The sequence below is a fragment of the Zonotrichia leucophrys genome, chromosome 2 (genome assembly GCF_028769735.1).
Source record: "Zonotrichia leucophrys gambelii isolate GWCS_2022_RI chromosome 2, RI_Zleu_2.0, whole genome shotgun sequence".
NCBI lineage: Eukaryota > Metazoa > Chordata > Aves > Passeriformes > Passerellidae > Zonotrichia > Zonotrichia leucophrys.
The window spans coordinates 126,147,991-126,171,367 of record NC_088171.1 but is presented as its reverse complement, the minus strand read 5'-3'; the positions used below and the strand labels follow the sequence as shown (position 1 = coordinate 126,171,367).

General features: G+C 40.2%; 2 protein-coding genes across 4 annotated transcripts in view; one reads left to right on the top strand and one right to left on the bottom strand.

Moving 5' to 3' along the window:
* NUDCD1 (NudC domain containing 1) overlaps positions 1 to 17,078 on the bottom strand; it is a 34,312-nt gene extending 17,234 nt beyond the window's left edge. The window contains exons 1-2 of the mRNA XM_064706302.1: positions 16,686 to 17,078; positions 7,523 to 7,677 (exon numbers count right to left, since the gene is read on the bottom strand). Coding sequence (XP_064562372.1) covers positions 7,523 to 7,677; positions 16,686 to 16,926 — 396 coding nt within the window. The 5' untranslated portion in view covers positions 16,927 to 17,078. The remainder of the gene's footprint in view (positions 1 to 7,522; positions 7,678 to 16,685) is intronic.
* Positions 16,977 to 22,816, top strand: ENY2 (ENY2 transcription and export complex 2 subunit). Of its 3 annotated transcripts, none has more exons than XM_064706303.1 (5): positions 16,977 to 17,113; positions 17,493 to 17,586; positions 19,368 to 19,438; positions 21,589 to 21,663; positions 22,579 to 22,816. In XM_064706303.1, exons 2-5 carry the CDS (start codon positions 17,519 to 17,521, stop codon positions 22,653 to 22,655), a joined length of 291 nt encoding a protein of 96 aa, XP_064562373.1. In that variant the 5' UTR covers positions 16,977 to 17,113; positions 17,493 to 17,518; the 3' UTR covers positions 22,656 to 22,816. The 3 variants fall into 3 exon arrangements, with proteins under 3 accessions (XP_064562373.1, XP_064562374.1, XP_064562375.1); XM_064706304.1 differs by having other exon boundaries at positions 17,048 to 17,144; XM_064706305.1 differs by lacking the exon at positions 16,977 to 17,113 and adding an exon at positions 17,194 to 17,320.
* The last annotated feature ends 561 nt before the right edge of the window (positions 22,817 to 23,377 follow it).

Below are 23,377 nucleotides of genomic sequence, written 5' to 3'. Positions count from 1 at the left end.
CAGTCACATCTCTATAATGTGTTAAATAACTGAAATAGAACGTAATCATTTGAAGTTTTTCAACTGAACTAAGAAGCTGTTAAATAAGATGGGCTGGCAGTCTGTCACAAGTGGGATCCCTCAGGGATTGACACCAGGCCCCACACACTGAACATCTTCATAAGGTACCTGGATGATAGGATTGAAAGCCCCCTCACCCCATTTGCTGATGACACTAAACTAGGTGATGAGGTAGACATGGGTACCTACATGGGAAACACATGTGGCACAGAGAGCCAGAGCCTGGAAGAGTGGGGCAGCAAGAACACTGGGAAAATAAGCGAAGACAAGCACAGTCCTGCACCTGGAATGAAACAACCAGAGAGCTCAGAACAGGCCAGGATCTCTGTGGCAGGGAGAAACCCTGATGAAGGGGACCTGAGGGACACAGGGATAACAAGCTGACCATGAGCCAGAAGGGCAATGCTGCAGCACCAAAGGTAAACTGGATCCTGGGCTGCATCTGCACAAGTATCACTAGCAGAGACAAGAGAGGTCATCATCCCACTCTACCCAGTGGTTGTCACGCCCCACCTGGAGTAATGTTGAAACACATGAAGAGATTGGAAAAGGTGCAAAGGACAGCCATGAACACCATCAAATCACTGGAGAATCTCCCCTGTGTGAGAAGATTGAAGGAGTTAGGCTTCGTCTCCCTGGAGAGGATTCAGGGAAGACCTCATCAGTGTGCCAGGGCAGCCACAAACAGATCAGGAGCTCTCTCTTCACAAGAAGCCACGTAGAGAAGACAAAGGACAACAGCTAAAAGTTGCATTAGAAGAGGTTTCATCTAGACATAAGAGAAATTTTTATAATGAGAACAATCTGGAGTGACTGGAACAACCTCCCCAGGGACATGGCAGAAACTCTACCACTGGAGTTTTTCAAGACAGAACTGGACAGAGTGCTAGATAACCTCATCTAGGCTCCTTTCACCATGAAAGCTTGGACTACAGGATCTTTTGAGATCCCTTCATCTGGGCTGTTCTAAGACTCTAAAATAAACAAAAAATATAATTTAAAAAATCCAAACCCACACCATATTCACCACCTTGTCCCTCTTACAGATTCATAGACTGCAGAATCTGATCTGCACTCTTCAAAGACGTCTTCCAGTAATAACAAACAAAAACAATTCCTGTTCTTTTCTGTATCTTTGGGGGAACATTTCTCAGGAAGTTATGGTTGTTTCCCCTAATTTACAGAGTGTTTTTACATATATATGTATCATATATGAAACAAAATTAGATAAAACGGGTTTCATAGGTATTTTACAAGCTAGTGTACCCACATGTATTTGAACGATAAAATTATTTCTGAAAAAAAAGAGGTGCCTGACTGATCTTTAAGAGATAATCCCTTTTTAAACCACATCTATCTTCTTAATCCAACAACAAATAGACCATGTTGAAAACATAAAAAATGGTTATAGAACCAATGAAACTAAAAAATGGTTATAGAACCAATGAAACTATATTTTGTTTCATTTTACTAGGCTCATTTCCAGTCAGTTGATCTACAATTATTTCTGAAGGTCCACAAATCAGAGGGATTTTTTAACAAGAGGAAAATTCTTCCCTCATTACTAAAAATCAGCATTGCTGTCACTAAGATAAAAATATATTTACAAAGAAATGTACTTGGAAAAATAGAAAAACAAAATTTGAAAAATATCGCAGAGACAGTTTTGAAGATATTGACAAGTATGTAAAAGGAAGCACAAACAGAAGAGTACTTTTGTATTGACAACCTCAGTGGGAAACAAGTAATTTTGATTCTGTGACACAAAATGTTTCTTAGTCTCAGGTCCATTTTTAACATGGTAAGGCATGACACCAAGAAATAGCAGTGAAAACATTCAAGATTAAAACTGTCTCTCATTATAGACCTCAAAGATTCAGCCATAAATCATTTAAACATCTTCTGTCCTTCTATTTTCACTCAAACAATCAGTAGCTTGGGGAAAATAATCTGCTTCTAGCAAAAGAAACCTACTCATTCTGCTCTGTGAAACAAGGCAGGCAAAAATATACATACACAGGACCGTCTCCAAAAGAGTCACGTGCCAATTTGCACTTGGGCACGTGAATGCAACACAGAGAGAGCACACTGTGCATGCAAAGTGTGCAGTGGCCTCATTTATTAACAATCCTGCCTTTGAGGGCATTTCACAACATTCCTATTTTCCAGATGTTACTAAAATCAGATGTGCACCTAACACATGCTCAAAGGTAAGCAAGAGAAACTGCATTTGGGTAAGTACCATTTCAATAAGCAACAGCAAAAAAAGACCAGATAACAAACAGACAGCCTGCCTTTTGGGCCTACTTAAATTCATATTAGAGATTATTGTGTGCTACAAGAAGATTATGAAACCTGCAATGGAAAATTCACAAATTTTTAATTATTAGAAGCATTCAAGGTCAGTTTGTGGTGTCAGCTGTATCCCTACACCCCTTGGACTATTCTGCTAATTTATAATACATTCAGAAAGGGAGAATGAAAGAATTAAAAGGAAAAAACCCAAACAAACCAAAACCACAACCCAAACAAATATCACACATTCACGAGATACAATAAATTTTGGCTTCCTCACATTTTATTTAATTTTTAGATTTCACTGAAAGGCATTTTTTTTCCTATGAAGTAGAAAAGTTTTCCATTATAACTAGCAATGATTACTGAGCCTAGGAAAAAAAAGTCAAAATCCTCTGTATCTTATCACAGAAAGAGGAAGCATCATTCCTCTTAACAGTGACTACAGGGCTATACTGTATAACACTACAAAAGACCACACTTTTGTCAGCCTTCAAGTGAATTTTAACAGTAAGCTTCAAATAGTTTTGGATGCAATTAAAATAAAAAATTATCAACTACCTAATCTTCTAAAGCTCACATCAGATTCATCAGTGTTGAGCGGGAATTTTCAGAACTCAATCTCCTAAAAAAAATGAAAAATGATCTTTACTACAAAGCCTTAAAAATTTCCTTTCAATTGGCAAGAAAGGAAATAATCTTCTTCACAACCTTTCTGTTCACTAATTTAACTTCAGGCATTTATAAGAACAGTCTCTAATCTCATTTTGACAATGAAAAGGATGGACTTCCTTGAAGATGAAACAAAACCTCCTATCAATCTCATTGTGTCAGATTAGAATCCCATTGTGTCAATTAGCTTTTTGACAGAGTTTCTTTGTTCACTAGGTGGTTAACTGGGGTAATAGTAACTCCCTGCTTTAGAAGCATGAGGGGATGGTGAGAGTCTGTAGCCATGTATTATACCAGCAAGAACTGGCTAAAACAACTCAGCACTGCTCAGGCATTGCTCAGTGCTGGTGAGCAACTGTATTGTCCATCACTTTTTTTTCCTTGGTTTATTTCTCTCTCTTTCACTATAGTTATTACTTTTGTTGTTATTATTATTATATTTTGCTTTATATAACTTGTTAAACTGTTCTTACCTCAATCTGTGGGTTTTACCTTTTCTGGTTCTCCTTCCCATCCTACTGAGAATGGAGGAGCAGCAGTGAGCAAGCAGCTGCATTATACTTAGTTGTCAGCTGGGGCTAAATGATGATACTGTACAAACATGGGATATTTTATAAAAGATTTAAAATAAAAATTCATTTTTTCAAGGAAGTAACTGGGAATGAGAAAGGAATAAAGGAATAAAAAAGAAAGGAATAAATAAAAGCTGTAAGTCATATGGCAATTCCCACAAAGTAGAAATAACAAATACAAGACTATGTTTTTATGAAAAATCAAAATACCTAAGCATTTGACACATCTCTTTAACTGAAAAAAAGAATGAATATCCAGGATTCTGAATAACAAGGAGACGTGTATTTAACACCATTAAACACAACAGTGAAAGATTTTGTTGTTCTCTATCAGCTTTCTTATTCTGACTTGTTTGAAATAGAATTCCTACATTGCGTCTGGTGCCACTAACAGTTGTTCTGAATTGAAGTTAACTGAAAGTTACAGAAACAGTATTCCATAGCTAACTCTTATTGGAACTTAAAGATATGAAAATATATATTTCATTAAGGATTTTAATTAGGTGTGAAAATAGTTTCCTATACAATTTTTCAATTTGTTTATCTGAGCATAAAAAGAAACCAAGTTGTCTTTGCAAGAACTTTAAGGTCAAGAAACCAAGTCCAACTGCTTAAGGAGAAACCTGAATGTTTTGCAGCTATACTGGAATGCTACAAACACCAAGCAATCAACAAAGTTGCATAAAAACCTGACCAATTAAAAAATCTCAAGTCAGTAATCCTGTCACTACCCTGCCCATTGGGTGTTTAAAGCAAAGTACTGATTGTTGCTGGCAAACCAATTGAAAAAAGTCCAACAGCTGTAACAAGAGAAGTTTAAAGCTATTATACAGTATTTCCAGCCAAGTTAAGAGTAACAATTTCCTCAGTCTGGCATAAAAAACCCACCCGAATCCCCATCCATCAACACAGAAGAACTGCTTGTGTTGATCACTTTCTTTTTTCAATTATGTGTGATTTTGAGCAAGTGGCAAGGTGTTATATGCACTTCTTTTCCTTCACAGATGACATCTTTTTAAACACCAAAGTTGCAGAGATAATTCATGACATATGATAACCAACACACTGTCATATTAGAATCAAAGCTGCAACCAAAATAAGAAATAGAACTAGAAATAATGATGTGCTAGAAAGTCTATGTGCTCTTTCACTCTGATTTTAGGATGAACTCATCACCCTGTTCCATCTTCTGTTTTAAAGAAGACTGGCATTAATTTTAATTGTGAGCTGTACTTGTCTAAAATCAATGCTATTTTTAATATACATTTGACTAATATACGGCTGGGCACATTTGTAACGAGACACCTTGTTGATGTTTCTGAACACAAATTCAAAGGAATTATTCATATGCAAACATGTTTCCTTTACCAAACAGAACAGTATCATGTATTGGGACACAAGATGGTGTCTATTTATTTCACAGCTTAATCAGTTTTATTTTCCCCTTCAGGTGGAACCAAAACTTGTGACCACCAGATATTAATCAAATGCCATTATCTTGAAATAGGTCCTAGAGAAGAATATTTCTTGTCTCAATTTATAGGCTGCTGTAAAATCTTTTATCTGCTAAGAAATAGATTTACACACAGAGTGCCCTTCTAGTAAAGGAAATGTAGTGCATGTCTGTGTTGTGCACGCAGAGTAGACCTGCAGGGGTGACCTCAGTGAGGAGGGGCCGGGGCTGCCCAGTGCACACACAGCCACTTCCAGCTGGCTCCACTGCACTCTCCACTGCAGACAGCTGAGCTTGCAGCCAAGCCAATGGTGTGGAACAGAGGTTTGCCTGCAGCCCTTGGAGCAGACCATGGAAAAGCAGGCTGTCCTCCTGACACCCACAGGGGACAGATATCCACATTGTTGCTCAAGCACACAGTGGAGCAAGTACAAGTTTCTGAACAACGGAGCTTGTTCCTGGTACAAGCTTTGTGTGACCTTCTTTCTTATCATCCTACACTAGTCCTGATTGGCAATAAATTACATAATTTTCCCCAAAGTCAAGTCTGTTTTGCCCATCATGGTAACTGGTAAGTGATCTTCCTGGTTTTATCCTCATCCAAAAGCTTTTCTCTCCTTTTCTCTTGCCATCTTGTTGAATAGGGGGAGTGAGAGAGTGTTTGGGTGAGCATCCAGCAGCAAACCACAGTCAACCAACCTCAAAGGATAAAACAAGAAACGAGATTATGACAAGCCACTGTTAAGGCTTTCTTTTAGCTGTTTCTACTAGGAATCCAGATGATCTCAAAAGTTTTGGAAGAAGTCCTAGAAGATTATTTTGTCACAGTAAGAGTCTGCCAAAATCTCCAACTGCTACATACTATGAAAAGGAAAGGAATATTTTGCACCTTCAGTTCTCATCCTACCATGCTCTGGAAACCTTTATTTCCTGAAAACCTAAAACTACAGTTTCAGAATTTTTCTTAGTTTAGCCCTGATCTAGTAATTTCTGTCCCCAGAACCATGCACAGGCTATGCCACATGCTCTCAAAAACCCACACATAGCCTGTGTTTTCTTTTTTCTGACAGGGCTACAAGTCAAACTCAGGTAGTATGACAGTAGGCATCCTCCTTTCCACACAGTCTTTTCCTTCTTAATGCCTAAGCACTACAATTGTATGTGCCAGACACGTGGTGTCCATAGAACCATGTCCTTCTCTCTCTGAAATGAAGTATAGTTTTGAAAAGGAAACGAAAGCATCCAAGCATTAAAATGGCTTAAAGGAATTACTGATTACTTAGGACCACCAGTATTAAAGCAGAAATTTCAGACTTGGTCTAACTTGCTTATACTATTTCAACTTCCGTCATGGCCACCAGAATCTTTTTGCCTCCAACAAATGATGTCTAGATTAAGTATTTCTAATTCTAACGCGTATACAATATGCAATGGAAAATTCACAAAAATTCACAAATTTCAAGCTAGTAAACAAACATCAAGAAATACCAGGGAGAAAGAGAAAAGCAACTAGAGAAAAAGTATCTCCCTTTCCTTCAGCTTGTCATCATGTCCATCTTGCCCAGAATGGAAGCAGATGCACCACTATGTAGAAGCCTAAAAGAAAAGAGTTAATGTGTATGTCTCCAGCAGTGATAGCCATAGGCTGTGGACTCAACCAAGGCTTGTTGGTAATAACATACTGTAAGAAAGAACAGGATGTGGCTGGAGACAGGAGCCACACAGAGGTAAGACAGCACTTCTCTGGGACAAATGTCCTTGTTCTGGCTCCTAGAGATAAGCACAGCACAGTACAACATGCATATAGGAACAATGTGGAGAAGTGGATGTGGACATGGACTGCAAGGGGGAGATAGGACCACCAGAGACCCCCTAAGCCCTCCAACCTATTTCCAGAAGGGACTGAAAGAACAAACTTCACGTGATAACTAACGTGTGTAGAAAGTGAGTCACCTATTTTCCAAGTGGAGAAACTGACCCATAAACAAGTACCCCACCAAGCCCAGGCAGCACCTCCAGGACCCTGAACATCCCATCAGCCCACTGCTCTGTGTTTGTACTAGGAGGTCAGGGACTAATATTTCAATCTCCATACCAAATGTGTAATTCACTAAAAAACCTCTGTAAGCTTTTTTGAATCCTCTGGCTTTTGTTTTTCCTTTTGGCCACAAGCATCTTCTACTCCTGAGTGCTCCTGTCCCCTTAAGCAGGGGTACAGGGCTATTGCAACACACACTGTAGCAATACTAATGCAGTATTATTAACATAAAGAAGTCAGAAACTTCACTTAAAATCCTTTTATTCTTCCTGGTGAAATGCATTTTTGTTGAAATATCTTCCACCTATCTTCATGGCAATAGCTTCCCACAATTTGTGCATTTGGATCCTACTTGTAATATTTTCTATCTCATCTGCTCCCATCTTTTCCAATCCAATGGTTTAAAAAAAAAAAAAAAGATTTTATTCTTACCAGAGTCACTGACAGATTCATAACCCTTCCAAACTGATCAACATAGTAGACATTATCTTGGTACCAGGAATCAAGGTGAAGATAATTATACATGCCAAAAGCACGCATGTGGTCAAGGGTATATTGATCATCACGAAGCTGCACTTCTGCTACAGCTGGAGGGAAAAGAAAAAGACTATTTTAACAATTATTTATTTGCAATTTAGTAATTTAAAATTCAAACTAATAATTTAAATATAATTCTTCCGTAGGTATGCTTTATTTGAAAAAAAATACATGATGTATACATAGTTTAAAATTTCCCCATAAACTTGGAAAGCAAGTCATCCACCCTGAAGGCCACTGCAGCAATTTGCTTTGATTATCTCATCACCATTACCATTTACAGTGGCCTGTTGGGGTGGGTTTGCCCTGGCTGGATGCCAGATGCCCACTAAAGCCACTCCACATGTCACTTCCCTCCTCAGCTGGACAGGGAAGAGAAAACATGAAGCTCACAAGAGAGGATGAGCACAAGGAGAGATCACCCACCTATTACTGTCACAGGAAAAACAGACTCAAGCTGGGGAAATTAGTTTAATTTACTGCCAATCAGACCAGAGTAATGAGAAATAAAACTAAATCTTAAAACACATTACCCCCCAACCCTCCCTTCTTCCCAGGCTCAACTTCACTCCCACTGGTCACTCTGTCCTCCCCTCTCCAGTGGCACTGGAGACAGAGAATGGAGGTTGAGATCAGTTCATTGCACCCCTCTGCTTCTCCTTCCTCCTCATTCTCTTGCCCTGCTCCAGCAAGGAGTCCTTTCCACAGGAGACAGTCCTTGACAAACTTTTCTAAGGTGAGTTCTTTCCACAGGCTGCAGTTTGTCACAAACTGCTCCAGAGTGGCTCCCTTTCACAGGTCCCAGTCCTTCAGGAAAAACTGCACCAGTGTGGGTGCACAGTGGCGTCACAAGCCTGCCACCAAACCTGCTGTGGTGTGGACTCCTCTCCCCATGGGATCACAGGTCCTACCTGGAGCCTGCTCCAGCATGGGCTTTCCATGCCATCACAGCCTCAGTCAGGTGCATCCACCTGCTCCAGCACAGGGTCCTTCACAGGCTGCAGGTGGATCTCTGCTCCCCTAGGGGCCTCCATGGCTGCAGGAGATCATCTGTATCTCCATGGTCTTCACCACAGGGGACTCTGCTCTGGCATTGGGAGCACCTCTTTCCACTTCTTCCTCACTGACCTTGGTGTCTGCAGAGTGGTTTCTCTCACACAGCCTCACTCCTCTCTCTGGCTGCAGTTCTTGTGCAGCAGCTTTTTATACTTTTTTAGTTTACTACCCCAGAGGCACTACCACCATGGCTGATGGGCTCAGCCTTGGCCAGTGTCAGGTCCATCTTGGAGCTGGATGGGATTGGCTCTGTCAGACATGAGGGAAGCTTCCAGCAGCTTTTCACAGAAACCTTCCCTTGTAAATCCCTTGGTAATCCCCCTGTTACCAAAACCTTGCCATGCAAACCCAATACCCCTCCACCGCGTCTCTCACCAGCATGTGTTGAGGTCCAATTTATCAATAACCTTCACAGGATGAAACACACATGCAACAATGTCAAACCTACTTTGTATTGCAGTAAGGGGACAAAAGTCTGATCTATAGTAACTCTAGGAAAACAGCAGCTATAAGAAATATTCCATATAACCACATGGGTTTCATGCTCTTAAATGCTGAGCTACCATACCAACACTTGTAAGGCAAAAGATTAAAACAGTACAAAGAAGAATTAGTTCACAGAAATTCCAAAAAAAAAAAAAAAACCAAAAAAACCCCACCAAACAAAATTACAACAAAAATCAAAAGCAAACAAACAACAACCCCCCACCATGTTCTTAGCACACTCACTGAAGCTGAAATTTTCAGAAATATCTAAGATACCATAAAAATTTCAGACTAAGTTTTTCTAATTGAAAGAGGTTGCAAAGAATGGCTATTCAGTGGCCATTCTAGTATTCTAGAATACCATCCTCTTCAAGGCAAGAAGTACCTACAGTCATTCACTTAAGCAAGATTTGTCCAAATAGAAAACCTCTACTTAGCTATCAGTAATCAGGACCGGATTATTTGTTGAAGACGAACCAGGCTTTTATTTAAATTATGTGCAGCTTTTATTTAAATTATGTGCAGCTTTTATTTAAATTATGTTTTTCCTCCTATTCTGTATCTATACAGAGATGCAGCAGCTGCAGTTCAAACACTTCAAAATACATTAGCAGAAGTTTAGTCTGTCGTTCTGTAAATAGTCTCAGATAGACCAGAACTCCATTTCACTCTCCAGCATAGTCAACCCAGGATTCTTAGCTTTCCTGCAGGGAACTTATTTTGAACTTCACCCAACAAAATTCCTTTAGAAAGTTACAAGTAAACTGTCAGTCTATGATAATGAGCACTCAAGCCCAGAGTATGTGATATGCACCTCAAGGCTAATCCTACTCATAGCAGACTGTAGCTCCTAATTTTTCAACTTCTACTTTCTTCCCTTTTCTGCTCAGAAACAGAGAAAATCTATTTCCAGTATTTCACTTCCATCCCACCCCGTAACAGGGACCATTCACAACTCTCTGCAGCAGCACTCAGACTTCTGCCTCTTCTTTAGCATCTACTTGAACCCTACTGCAGCAGAAGTAGTTTACTGTGGCAGAATACCAATTCCTGCAAAGAGCAGCTCATTTGGCAGTACCATCAGTGCCACTGCACAGCTATCACAAGCTCAACAACCAGATAATCCCTGTATGGCTCAGAACAGACCCTGTCACAGACACTGGCTATTAACGTAACAGTGGCTTTAGGAAACTATGCAAGATTATGCTGCCTGATTAATAAAAAATCCAGTCACACTATACAAAATGCTTGCAAAATGACAGTGTAATTAGCAATTAGTCTCCTAATCACTGTTGATATTTGCAAACCAGCAGTTTTAATTCCACCCAGATCAAATCATTATTCATATTCACCACACAGGAGGGATTTCTGTACCTCTGCAATTAACAAATTACTGTTCCACAAGCTATGGCCCTTCAAAACAAGCTAGACTATCAACAAAGGAGAAGAAAATACACCTGTCTTAATGGTAAGGACTGCTACTCATTCCAATTCCTACTTTAATTAATTAGAATGTTTTCTCTAAATTACACTGCAAAAAAATAGAGTATATTGTGAAAATGAGTTTTAAAGTTGTTTGTGTAACCAAGCTTTATCACAGAGATATTTTTCCCAACACAAGAGATGACATGAATGTTTTGTAAACAATTAAAGGCCAAACCAAATATAATCCAGGATAATTATTATCAGTGAAACCAAGCACATATAATCTACTTCTTGTATAGCTGATCCTATGAAATATATAGAATATACATGAATATACATGCAGAATGTACATGCAGAAACATGTAAAGATTTCTTTAGCACAAACCCCCTGAAATGGTAAGGCTTCCTTTCTCCACTTCTCACTCCCTACTCCCCTAGTTAAGTTGTTCCTGTCAGAACTGTAACTAAAAACAGTCCAAATACTCCAAACTAGATGATTCCTAAAGTAAATGTACAATTTTTCGCCAAGATTCTTGGAACAATAAACTATTGATTAGCTGATTGCAAGGTGATAAACTTTATAAAATCTGGAAGAACATGAACTCTCTGTCCTTTATTTTTCTAGACTGTAGTTCTGATAAGCCCTGAATAATAAAAGGGGTCAGGAACAGGAGATCCAAATCTCTTGTATTATTGCCATATGTAATTAATTCCATAAACAGAAGTCAGAAACTATACAATACACAGGTGATTTGAAATTAGGAAATCTGACAAATATGTATTATCTTGTCATGAAACACTTCAAATGAGGCAGCCAACTGCTTTCCGAATGTATTATACCTATGTATAGCCCTGCCAAGATTAAGCAATTAAAGAACCTATGCCATTCTCCACTAATTGAAAACCATACTGTGACCAAGTGAAATCTGCCATCTGCTATCACATACCACGTGCTTAGTTTATAGAAGATTCTACACTAGGGTGAAATTCATTCATTCCTTCCTTTCTACTGCCTTCAAGATTCAAGGTTTCTTGACGGTCTTTCAAAGAAAGAGAAAAGCAATACAGTTGAGTGCAAAAAAATGAAGGAGAAAAGAGAAAAGAAACAGAGACTTTTAATAAAGTAAATTCAGAGAAAGGTAAGTTAATATAAATGGAGAAGAAGAAATACTTCAATCAGATCATCACCTTACTCAGTCTCAAGTTACACAGTTCTATGAGTTTTAATTTAGTTGTTAAGTCAAGATTTTTTCCAATTTGTTGCTGTTTGGTTTGGGTTTATTTTATGATTTTTAACTTTTTTCCTGGGTCTTTGGTTTTATTTTTTGTTTATGTGATTTTTAAGAGTTAGACTAATGCACCAGTATCAATGGGTTCACTAGTCTGTTTGGGTTCAGTTTAGAAGCAGCAGTCAATGGCAGCTATGCAACAGAACGATACGTGGTCTCTTTCAAATTTCTGATAAATACACCTGCACCATGATAACCCAGCAAAACTGATTCATACACAGTTATTCGTATCAGAAAAGAAAGCAAGTATGCAGACTGTATAAACTAAATCTCAGCTTTCCACATTAACTCCCAACAACCCTAGTTGCATAGGATATTTTGGACCAGTATAAAGAAAACTATGCTACTTTTCTAGAATTGTATTTATCTCTATTAGATCCATGCTTTAAAAGAAATAATTTAAATAATTTGACTCAAAATAGTTTAAACATATTTAAAGAAAAAATTTGCACTCACAATGCTTTACTGAAAAGCAAAAGCACTAAATACAAAGTAATTCACAAGAATCAACAGAAGTAACACATCCCTAACCTAACTGTTACTGCAAGATCTCCGGCTAGATATTATTATAATGACTAGTCTGCAATGCAAAAAAAAAAAAAAAAAATCTGCTCTAAATAAAGAACATTCAATCAAGGAATTTATACTTTAAATGAACAAAGAGGTCTTCTTACATCTGCCACCAAACACTATGAAGCAGAACTGGGGAAAACTAGGGAAAAAAAGGATGAGGAACAACCCTGAAACAGCACCTCTATTTTTATATGTTTCCCTGAATACACTAAAGCAACTTCACAAAATTGTAAAATATGCAAAGTAATGATACCAGCATATTCTGTGCTATCAAATATTATATGCTTGTATGTCATGCCTTGTTTTACAATGCCACCCAGTGGAAGCAATTTTGTATTGCAGACACACTGGTCCATTAGTAAAAGAGATAATTTATTTTCTAGTATCAGCATTCAAAGATCCTTCTAACCCTGCATTAAGGCTTTTTCTTTTAATTATAAAAACCATGTTTTTATTGTTAAAGGCAGCATCTCATTGTTGTTGAGGAAATATGTGCCTGAGACCTAAACTTCTATGAATTACAGCTGCAAATATCTGAAAAAGCTCACAATTTCTTACTATTTCCCATACATTAATTTAAACACTCTTTTTATATTTAAATTTTCAAATGCAAATGGAAAATGCAAATGAAAATCTCTGTAAACGTTTGAAACATAGCAGTGCCTTTTGCTCCATGAAAAGTCACAAACCTGTTTTCCATGTAGCACTACTAATGAGCAACTTTTCACTGAAGCAGGCCTTCTAAGCAGCATGCATTACCACCATTTCACAAAAGAAGTGATAAAACTGATAAAAGCACATGATCAAAGGAATGCATTCTCTGTGTATGCTCCTGGCTTGCATCAGCAGCTCCTTCTCTGAGCAAATGTTTACTCTGCCTTCCTGCTGTAGCTATACTGAAAAACATCCACTACTACATCACAAGTACAATGGTCCTGCCAAACAGAAAAGATAGAGAGGAAGGGGATCAGGGAATTCCACATCTGAACAAATTCCAAGCCTCTGGAAAGGAAAAGGAATTATGAGACATCTAACCAGTAACCAGCAATAGTCTCGATCCCTTAAAAATGTCATGCAACTTGGACATGTTCCTTGCTGGAGACAAGGACTTGCCCCACAGTCTCTGCTTTGGACTCTGCTGAGCTCGGGTTAGGGCAAAAGAGATAACCATGACCAAGATCCTTCTAAACATTAGGTGATCTAAAAAAAGGCATTACAAAACTCAGTGCAAAGAAATATTTGAAAATAAGTTATGGAAATAAACTTTAAAAAGTAAGGAGAAAGACAAAATGTACAGTGAAGAGCTAGGAATGAAAAGCATAATAATATAGGACTCATTGCTAGTTGAAATATTTTACCAGGAGGAGAGATGAGAAAACAAATGACTGTGGCAGTTTAGCATTAACTAGGACAGAATGGGTTGGAATAAGGAAGAAATAAAAGAAGAACATGCAAATCACAGTATTTAAAAGAGAAGGGATGGTATCATCCTTCCCCTATTCTTCTTCACTGTGACCATACATTTTTAGAAATTTATTAGAAAATCACCTTCTAAGGTGATTTAATAGACCTAATAAATAAATTGTTTCTTAAAATGTCAGTTGCATATCTGACCACAGCAAATTCCTGGCAACCATACTCAACCAGCTGAAGGCATGTTAGAACTGAACATTAGGTTTTACATGAAGGTCAGAAAATGAAGCTCACTGTAGTCCTCAGGAACATGACAACCACCACAAGTTGTCACACAACACCACATGCTGCTATCCACCTGCTCCAGAGGCTGAAGACTGCATCAATCCCACAGGGCATTTTTTTGGTAATTTTATTTTATAGCTAGCAGTGAAATTAATAAAAATAGATAATAAACACTTCAACTACAGCTGAGTTAAAACTCTTAAGAACAAGCACTTATTTCTTTTTATTGTCATGTATTCCAAGTACTCTAAAACTCACATATTCCTCTCAACTGCCACCAAATTTGGGACGCCACCCAAGCAAACTACAAATCTCAGGTCATTTGAGATGAACACTCATTACATCTTTTTCTGTAAAACAAACAATCAACCACCTTTTTACATTAATCTTCCAGATTCTACTACATTATTTTTGTGAACAGTTGTGAATAAAATCAGAAATAATTGTACTGACAGCGTTCCTAAACATTTTACCTTTTTTTTCAGCTATTGCACTCAGTCCCACTTTGAGGAAATTAAATCAAATTCTTCACACAGTGACAAATATTTATTTAATAACCCAGAAAATACCAAGCTCTTAATCATGTTCCAGAGGCTTTGAATCTGCATACAAGTGTGCTGGAAAGCAGAAGTTCTTGGCCTTCCCACACACTACTGGCTTCTTCTCCCACATAGTAATTTGAAAAAGCCACAGCCTACACAACATCCACAGTCTCTAAAACTCAACCCATCACTCCTGCACAACACAAAAACCAAATTTTGGAAGGATGCCCTAAATCTAACACATGTGTAGACCACTGACACTGGGAAATACAAAAGTCAGGTACAGAACACCTCTGCACTGTGAGTAAACTGCCTCGAAGGACACAAAAAAAAACCAGCAAGGAGAAGGAGGCAGCCATATGGCCGAAGAGCAGGCTGCAATCAAAACATCTGGAAGACAGATAAAAGGCCTGACACATTTCCTGTTATTAATTCCAAAACACAAGGACAACAATAAAAGCTTTCCACTCTTTAGAGGACCAGTATCTATATCTACATATGCACACACAGAACAGAAAACATGAGTTAGTATTAGTGACTGTAGCACAGTTGAGTAAGTTAGGCTGAAATGAGTCAGGGTCTTCGTGCTGTGGGGAAAGAAAAGAACACAGTCACACACATCAATCCTCTATTACACACTTACACAGTTACTGTAACCATTATGTAAAGTATCTGAAGGGACAAGAACTGAGTAGATCCATCTCTCCATTAGCAACTCCATTGTTCATGTATTTTAATGAAGATCTATAATCCTCACATATTTAGAACAGGTGCACAACTGACTATACAAGAAGCACAAATTTTGCCTGACCATAAGCAGAACAGCAAATAAGAGACAAACTCAGGGAGTGCACCAATGCTACGCTGCTGCTGTCTCTGACACAACTGCAGCACACTCATGCAACGCTGCATTTGGGCTGTCTTTTGAAAGGTGACACCTAAAGCAGTCTTACAGTAAAAATGTTACTCTCATTATATTTTGCAGTCCTACCACAGATACACTCACAATCTCATTCACTTACCCTTCAATACAAAATTTATCTAAAAACTTCCTACTGCTGACAACTCAGCATGGCAAACACACCCTTCTGATCTACCACGAAGGGAGTATGTTCTACACAAAACTAAAGCAGCATGTAATGGATCACTCTGTAGACAGATATACTGTTCAGTAAATATATAGAGACTGAGACTGATCCACACAAATTGTGTTGACTGTCTCAGCTTTACAAAGAAAACCAAACTAATTCATCCACCTTACAAAAAGACCTGAATTTCTCACATCAGTAAGCGCAGAGTGCTGAGATACTTCAGGGCATGGCTAAGATTGTAGGTACATATCCAACAGGACTTTGTGCTAATGTACTCCTCAAGTGAATTAGCGTGTTAATGGACCAGCATCTCAAACACTAATGATGTTTGGCAGAGAAAGCAGGGCATGGAATGAAGATTCACCTCTCAACTCTGGGCAGAGTAAGAAAGCAAGCCAGCTAATTTGCTGAAGTTTGTACAAGACGTTAATTTCATACATATTTCTTTAAAGCGCATGAGCTCCGTTCACACTCCGCTGGGAACCACCTCAGCCGGTCATTTGGCCTCACCTTGCCTCGTACCAGAGCAGATTTAGGACACAGTTTCCTTACTCATTCAGGAACTAAGCGCCCAAGGGGCAGGCTAAGGCAGAGGTCTGACAAGTCAGACACCTCGCTCCACCACGAAGCCACGGGGCGGGGAGGACGCGGGGCGCCCCTGGCCAACTGCAGCAATTATACCGGGAAGAGCCGAGACGAAGCGCTTGATCTGTGAAACCCCCGCCGTGCGAGAGGCGCGGGGCTCCCGGTGCTGCGGGCCGGGCTGTGCCCAGCTCGGGGCATCCTGCACCGAGGGCCCCGGGGCACCGCGAGGGGACGAAGGGAAAGGCGGCGGGATCCGTCCCCCCGCGCTGCCCAAGGGATGCCCGACGGGATCAGCCCCGCGCCCGCTCCTCACCCGCGTCCAGCCCCAGCTGGTAGCAGGCCAGCGGCTCCAGCGACAGCTTGTATCCCTCGAACTTGGGGTCCAGCAGCAGGCGCTTGGCCTGCAGGGAGCAGTGGGCGGCGCCCGCCATCCCGCGGCGCCGGGAAAACTTCGGGAAGCGCCGGCAACTCCGCGGGCCCGCGGGGAACGCGCGGCAGCGGCCGCGGAGCACCACGGGAAGAGGGTGCGCGGGCGCCCGGCCGCCGGAGTGCATGCTGGGAGCCGTAGTCCGGGCCAGGAGGCAGCCGTGCGCCCGGGGCGCGCCGGGAGCTGTAGTCGCCGAGCCCGGACTACGTTTCCCGGCGGCACCTGCTCCCAGGAGCGGTGGGGCTGGAGGCGCGTGGTGCGTCCTGCAGGCGGCTCCGCCTCTGCTGCACGGACCGGCGGGGCTGCGGCGGGCGGTGAGCCGGGAGTGAACCGGGAGCGAATCGGGTCGGGCCTTCCCTTCCCTGTTCCGCTCCCTCGCTCCGGGGCGCCGCTGGGCGGGCCGAGCGCCGGGGGCGCCGGGCGGGAGGGCCGGGCTGCGGAGAGGCCGCGCCCGGAGAGGGTGGGCCGTGCCCGCGCAGGCGGCCCGGTGAGCTGCCGGTGCCCGGCGCTCGGACAGCCGGGTGGGTGCCGTGCCCAGCTCGCCCCTGAGCCGCTCACACACTGGTGCTCCGGTCATTGACCGCGGGGGGTGTGTCAGTGGACGGAACACTGCATGTCATTGTGTTTTGGTCACTTTTTTTGGTTGAGTGAATGACACCAGCATTTGTCGAAACTGTGCTTTACTCTGTGTAGGTTTGTGGAAAACCTAGATTTCCAAAATGAATAAAGATGCGCAGATGAGAGCAACCATTAACCAAAAGCTAATCGAAACAGGAGAGCGAGAGCGGTAAGTTGAATTCCTACTCCATTCCGGTGAGAGGCTTTAAATACATCAAGACTGCACTATACCTAGAAGTACAATAAACTCCATAAAGTAAACTCAGTTCTAAATTCTTTAAATGCTCACACATGAAAGTCTTGAGTGTTATAGAAACTATTTTAAAAAATGCCTTTGGAACAGTTTTATTTTAGTTTTCCACTTGAAAAGAGATACTGGGGAGATAAAGGATGGGTAATTGGTTTATGAGCTCTAAAGCTTTCCCTTATGCAGGTATTTTGTGTTGGAATGGCCTAGATTCATGTAAGAATCATCCTTCCATTTAATTTGCTGCAGCTAAGTCTTGTTGTTTCCTGATAAAGAGAAGGAAACAAAACTTCCCTTTTTGCTTTTAAGTTTTTCTTATGTTTCTAGCTCTTCTCTTATTAAGTAAAGCAATATATTGTACAATACATAAAGGAGTGCTTGTGCAAGTCATTTTAGAGATCCCAATCAAGTAAATTGCACAATTATTTTTGGCCTATTGTTGTCTCTTCAGTCTGTTTTATTGATGTTATATTTGCATATCACTAGAGAGCTTATGACATTTACCTCCTCATCGTTTCACTGTGCTTGCAACACCATGCACCAAAAGCTCTAATTCCTTCATTTTTAAAGATCTGTATGGGAAGAAATTTTTTCCTGGGTCATGGCATAGCCTTGTGCCTGGTGTAACCTTTTGTAGCCTGACATGGTATCTCTGCTCTACATCTTCCCTGGTTGTAACCATCCCCTTGAAGATTGCACAGAGCTTGAGAAAAGCAAGCAATTTATTGGAATGGTATTGAGATCTATTTTATGCTAATTTAAGAATAGGAAGGGTTTTATCAGGATGTCAAAAGCTGTCTTATAAACAGGCTTTATCAGAGCTGTACTGTGATCAGAGGCAGAGAACTTAGATTTCTTGAACTAAAAAATATCCAGAGGCAGCCAATTTCACGTGTATTCTTACTCTGCTTTTTGTCATCAGTTCCTCTGCCCTCTACACCATTCACTGAGTAAAAGGGATTAGACCTACACTGTTCAAACTCTTGCTACAATCCTTTCATTCATAAAAACAGGGTTTTGCTAGAGATACTTAGGGTTGTACAAGATAAGCAGGCTTCCTAGCTAATGGAGAAAAGGGTAAAAGATAATAAAGTTATTTATCATATCTTACTTTCATTTTCCCTTCTTCTGTTTTTTTAGTACTAATTTTCACTTTTTAACCTAACTTTCAATATTCTGTTTCGCTATACAGAGTAGATGCTTCATTGTGGCAGATTGTTGTGTCTTTTCCAGTAACGCCTGAATTCTTGTTGCTTAAGCTTACATAGCTAACCATGCTTAGGAAGCTTAAGATATAGGATCCTTCATTTTCACCCAGAACAAGATAGTGTGAACTGGGGAGATAAACTTGCAGTTGAGTAGTGCAGAATTCTTCCTGAAAGGTGAGGGAGAAGGTTTTGCTTATTTTAAAGACCTGGTATCAGGTGAAATACTCCAGCTTTGAAAGTCTGCATACATCTGCTACCAGAGTAGACTCAGGTTAAGTAATTCAAGCGCTTCTATTTTTTTTCTCTGTGGCTGCAGCATCAACATTGCCTGAAGCAATTCTGTGAGTTAATTTTGGATTCACCTGCTGTTCAGCCATTTCTGCTGCTGCTCTGGGACCTCTTGGGTAGTAATTGTAGGCCTGACTTTCACACTGGAGCATATTTAAGCTGTCAGGAATGTTTGCTGTTCTAACAAGTTTTATATTGTTTTAACAGCCTTAAAGAGTTGCTGAGAGCCAAGTTAATTGAATGTGGCTGGAAGGATCAGTTGAAGGCACATTGCAAAGGTAACAGTGGTCAATTAATTAATTTCTTTTGTAGTCAACTGAGATTCTGGACAAATAAAAGTCCCAGATGAAGGCTTTACTGACAGTTTAAACAAGACCTGGGCAAGAAGAATGTATCCCTGGCAACTTGACATTTATGTTTAAACATGCTACTGAACTGAGATTACTTCTCAGCTTTGATTTCTGCATTTTTCAGTAGTGTGCAAGGCACTATAAGTAAACAGTAGTTTCATACTGATGAAACATACTGATGTGTATTAATAATAGCCTTTATTTTCCTATAGATTTATTCCTTTTTCTCTGACATACTTTTTGGCTTGGCTGAAATATGTACAGAAATCTTGTTTAAACCAGTTGGAAGAATTGTAAGGATTTACTGTCTGTGCTCTTCCTTACTGTATGTTCCAAAGTGTTTTTCCAGTTGCACCTTTCTTACTACTGTGTAAACAATATGTTTTAAGAGATAAGTGAGCCAACTTGTGAACTGCTCCAACACTCTAGTAACAGGCTCATCTGGTAATGCTCAGATGAGATAAAACAATTTCATGTTTGTTTTTAAAATATGAGCTGATCAAGATGCATCAGCAGTGACAGGTTCCCATCCTTAAATCTATGGCATGAGTGAGAGACTAAAATCCACTGTACAGTGCAGTTGGTACTGAGCTAATAACCCATCTTTAGGTCTCATATTCTTTATATTCTCCCATGACCATGTAGGCAGGGTTTGTCTCTAAGTCACCAGCACAGGTGTCCTGGTTTGAGAGGAAATGAGTTTTATGGGATGCTGTGGTCAAACCAATAGGTGCTCAGATTTGAATATTGGCACCTGGTGTGGCCACTGAGGACATTGATACGCCTCTGAGAACACAGGGGGTTAAAAGCAGAGAACTCCCAGGAAAGCTTTCTCTGGATTTCAGTGGTGAAAGAGGTCAGAGTTCCCTGCCCAGCTGTGGGCTGGGCGGCAGTGGCTGGGTGAGGTAGGGCCTCGGACAGAGGGGAGGTGAAGGCCCCTGAGGATGGAAGGGTGGAGGAACATTGGGGAGTCATCAGGCAGCAAAATCCCCCCAGGAGGGAGAGAGAGAGAGCCGGTGTCTGTGCCTGTGCCACCTTGAAATTTGATAGCACGGCAGGCTGAGAAGGAGAAGCGGGGCATGTGGCAAGAAGATTGGGACGGGCAGAGCCTGAGATTTTTAACCCTTTTTTTTAGATGATGGAAACGTTACAAATGCTGATCCTTCTGGAGCTGAGTGGGAAGAAAGATAGTGATGAGATAAGAGGAAATGGGCCGCAAGAGAAGTGGAGGAGAGTCTTGGGTGGGAGGAGATGATGGAGTGGCCTTTGGCTGGACTTTTCTTGTACAGCCATGGACAGAACCATTTTCCTGTGACACAGAGACTGCATTTAGGGGGAGGCAATGGCTTGGAGCCAAGAGAGTTCAGTGTTGTTATGTGAAAGAGTGTGTGAACAGAGACAATGGATGAGGAGGGTGGTTGGTGCCCTCAATCATCAGTGAAGGAGATCTGTGTTCTTGAGACCCCTCGGCCCCAGGGGGTGAATTTGAGGGGGACAGGTGTCCCAAAAGTGAGAGGCTATGCTCTTTTTGGAGCTGGACAAGGCACCCTTAAAAGGAAAACCCTAGGAGCAGCTCCGGTCCATGCGCAGTGGTGAGAGCACTGGGCATGGAAGGAAGATGTCAGGATGGCAATGATCTCCGGGCAGTGCCACCTGTGACATGGAAACACAAGAGGTCTCAACTGTGTTTCCAGGGGAAGCCTGTGGCACAAGAGGGACTCCTCACTTGTTGTTTAACTGAGAATTAATTATCTAAAGGGTGGTGATGGACTGAGAGTTGATGATCTGAGGGGTGGGTATTTTGGAATTTGGTGGGGGGAGGAGGAATGTTTGGAAAGTTTTCATCCTGAGTTCTGTGTGTTTCTTTTATGTATTGTAAGTTAATTAAGTTGTTTTCCTTCTGTTCCTAAGCTGGAGCCTGCTTTGCTCTATTCCTGGTCACATCTCATAGCAGACACCAGGGAGAATGTATTTTCATGGGGGCATTGGCATTGCACCAGGGTCAAACTATGGCAACAGGTTTTGTCATTTTATGAATGGATTAAAAGACTTAAAGTATTGGTCTTGGTCTTCCCCAGATGTCATTAAAGAAAAAGGATTAGAACATGTTACTGTTGATGATTTGGTGGCAGAAATCACTCCCAAAGGCAGAGGTAAGAAAATGCAAATGTGGATGGAGTAGTACATCAATAAACATACCTACCTCTATTTCATCAGTATTTTGAAAGCAGCATCATGAGCTTGTCTGTGTTGGATTCAATAAAAAATGTTAATAGCTTGATATTACCTACAAATAAAATATTAATAGCTTAATAATAGCAACCAGTGAAAAATGTGAATTTGTATTGTGTAGCAGCCTTCAGATTACTTTTGCAGATTATTTAGTCATGTCTCTATTCATTTTTATAATTGACTTAATGGTCCCAAGTTGTGTATGCAACACAGATGTTTTAAAATTCCAAATCTTTTAAGATGGAAAATCAGAACTAACAGTTGTAGTGGAATGGGAAGACTAAATGACATAGCATACAAATACTAAAAAAATTAAATCACTTAAGGAAACTGCAGTCCTCTTTATATTGATCTTCTCAGGCTCTCTAGCAGGGTTTGATGTTAGTGGTAGAAACTTCATTAGGTTCTAAATAAAAATAGGCATTCAAAATAGCTTGCTTGAGACCCTTACTAGAGACCAGATTTGAGAAATTTTTTTTTATCTTAAATTTGTGAAGAAAAAAGGTAGGATAATCACACTTATTCTGGTGATTATATCCTGTTTCCTATTAAATAATCCTTTTCCTCAAACTTGCCAGTTTTCTGGACTATGAATAGGCAAAAAAACCCCAAAAACCTGACCAGTAACATTGTTCTCAATAGATCCTAATTTTAGCCTATTTTAAATGGGGAAAATATACATGTGCTATATGAAAATAAAGTTGTTTCAGTTACTTTAGGTATTAACAAAATTGCAAGAACAATAAAAGAATAGAAATGGCTATTGTAAAAACGTGGTTTTAGCATACTTTTTGTTTTGTCTTTTTTTACTTCTTGCTTTTTTATTTGTGTTTCAGCTTTGGTACCAGACAGTGTAAAGAAGGAACTCTTGCAAAGAATAAGAACCTTCCTTGCTCAGCATGCCAGTCTTTAACTTTGACATTCATCTGGGATACAGTTTCCTGTATAACGTCAGTCATGTCAGGATTGGAATACAGTTTACATACTTCATCAGGATGAAAAACTATTAATTTTTCTTTGCTTTGCATCGATTTCTTAAAGTTGGTGTTATTTTAATAAAAAATTTTGTGGACTCATGGTTCTAAGGTGGTTCTCTATCTCAGTGGGCTGTAATGTGGTGTCACCTGTTCCAGTTTGTAATAATCCGTGACTTTATACAATTGTAGAACCTTGCAAAGATTTTCAGAAAAGAAGCACAGTTAACAAGTATGTTGAGCAGAAATGCAGAAAGGTGTAAAAAAAGTGTGAAAAAAAATGGGATACGCCATACTGCTGAGCATAGTTTTTCTGAATTTCCCAGAGTGAGCAGGACAAAGTTAAAACTACGTAAAACTGTTGGTGAAATTCCTTTTGTACTTCTTTTATAGAGAATGAGTTGTTTGAAGTCTCTGATATTGGATGCAAGTATTTACTCAGCAATTAATAAGAGGTTGAATTCTTTAAGAAAAAGGCAGTTGTATCTTTCATCAGCAATTCTTTTCACATTTGCTTTGAGACACTATTCTAATTTTGAACAACTACTGTTTTCTATCTTTGCCCATATTACTGTTTTTTTGGGTTTTTTATGTGGATCTTTGGGGCCTTTTTAAATTAAGTATAGTTCAGTACTTTGCCACTGTAACATGAAGCATTTTT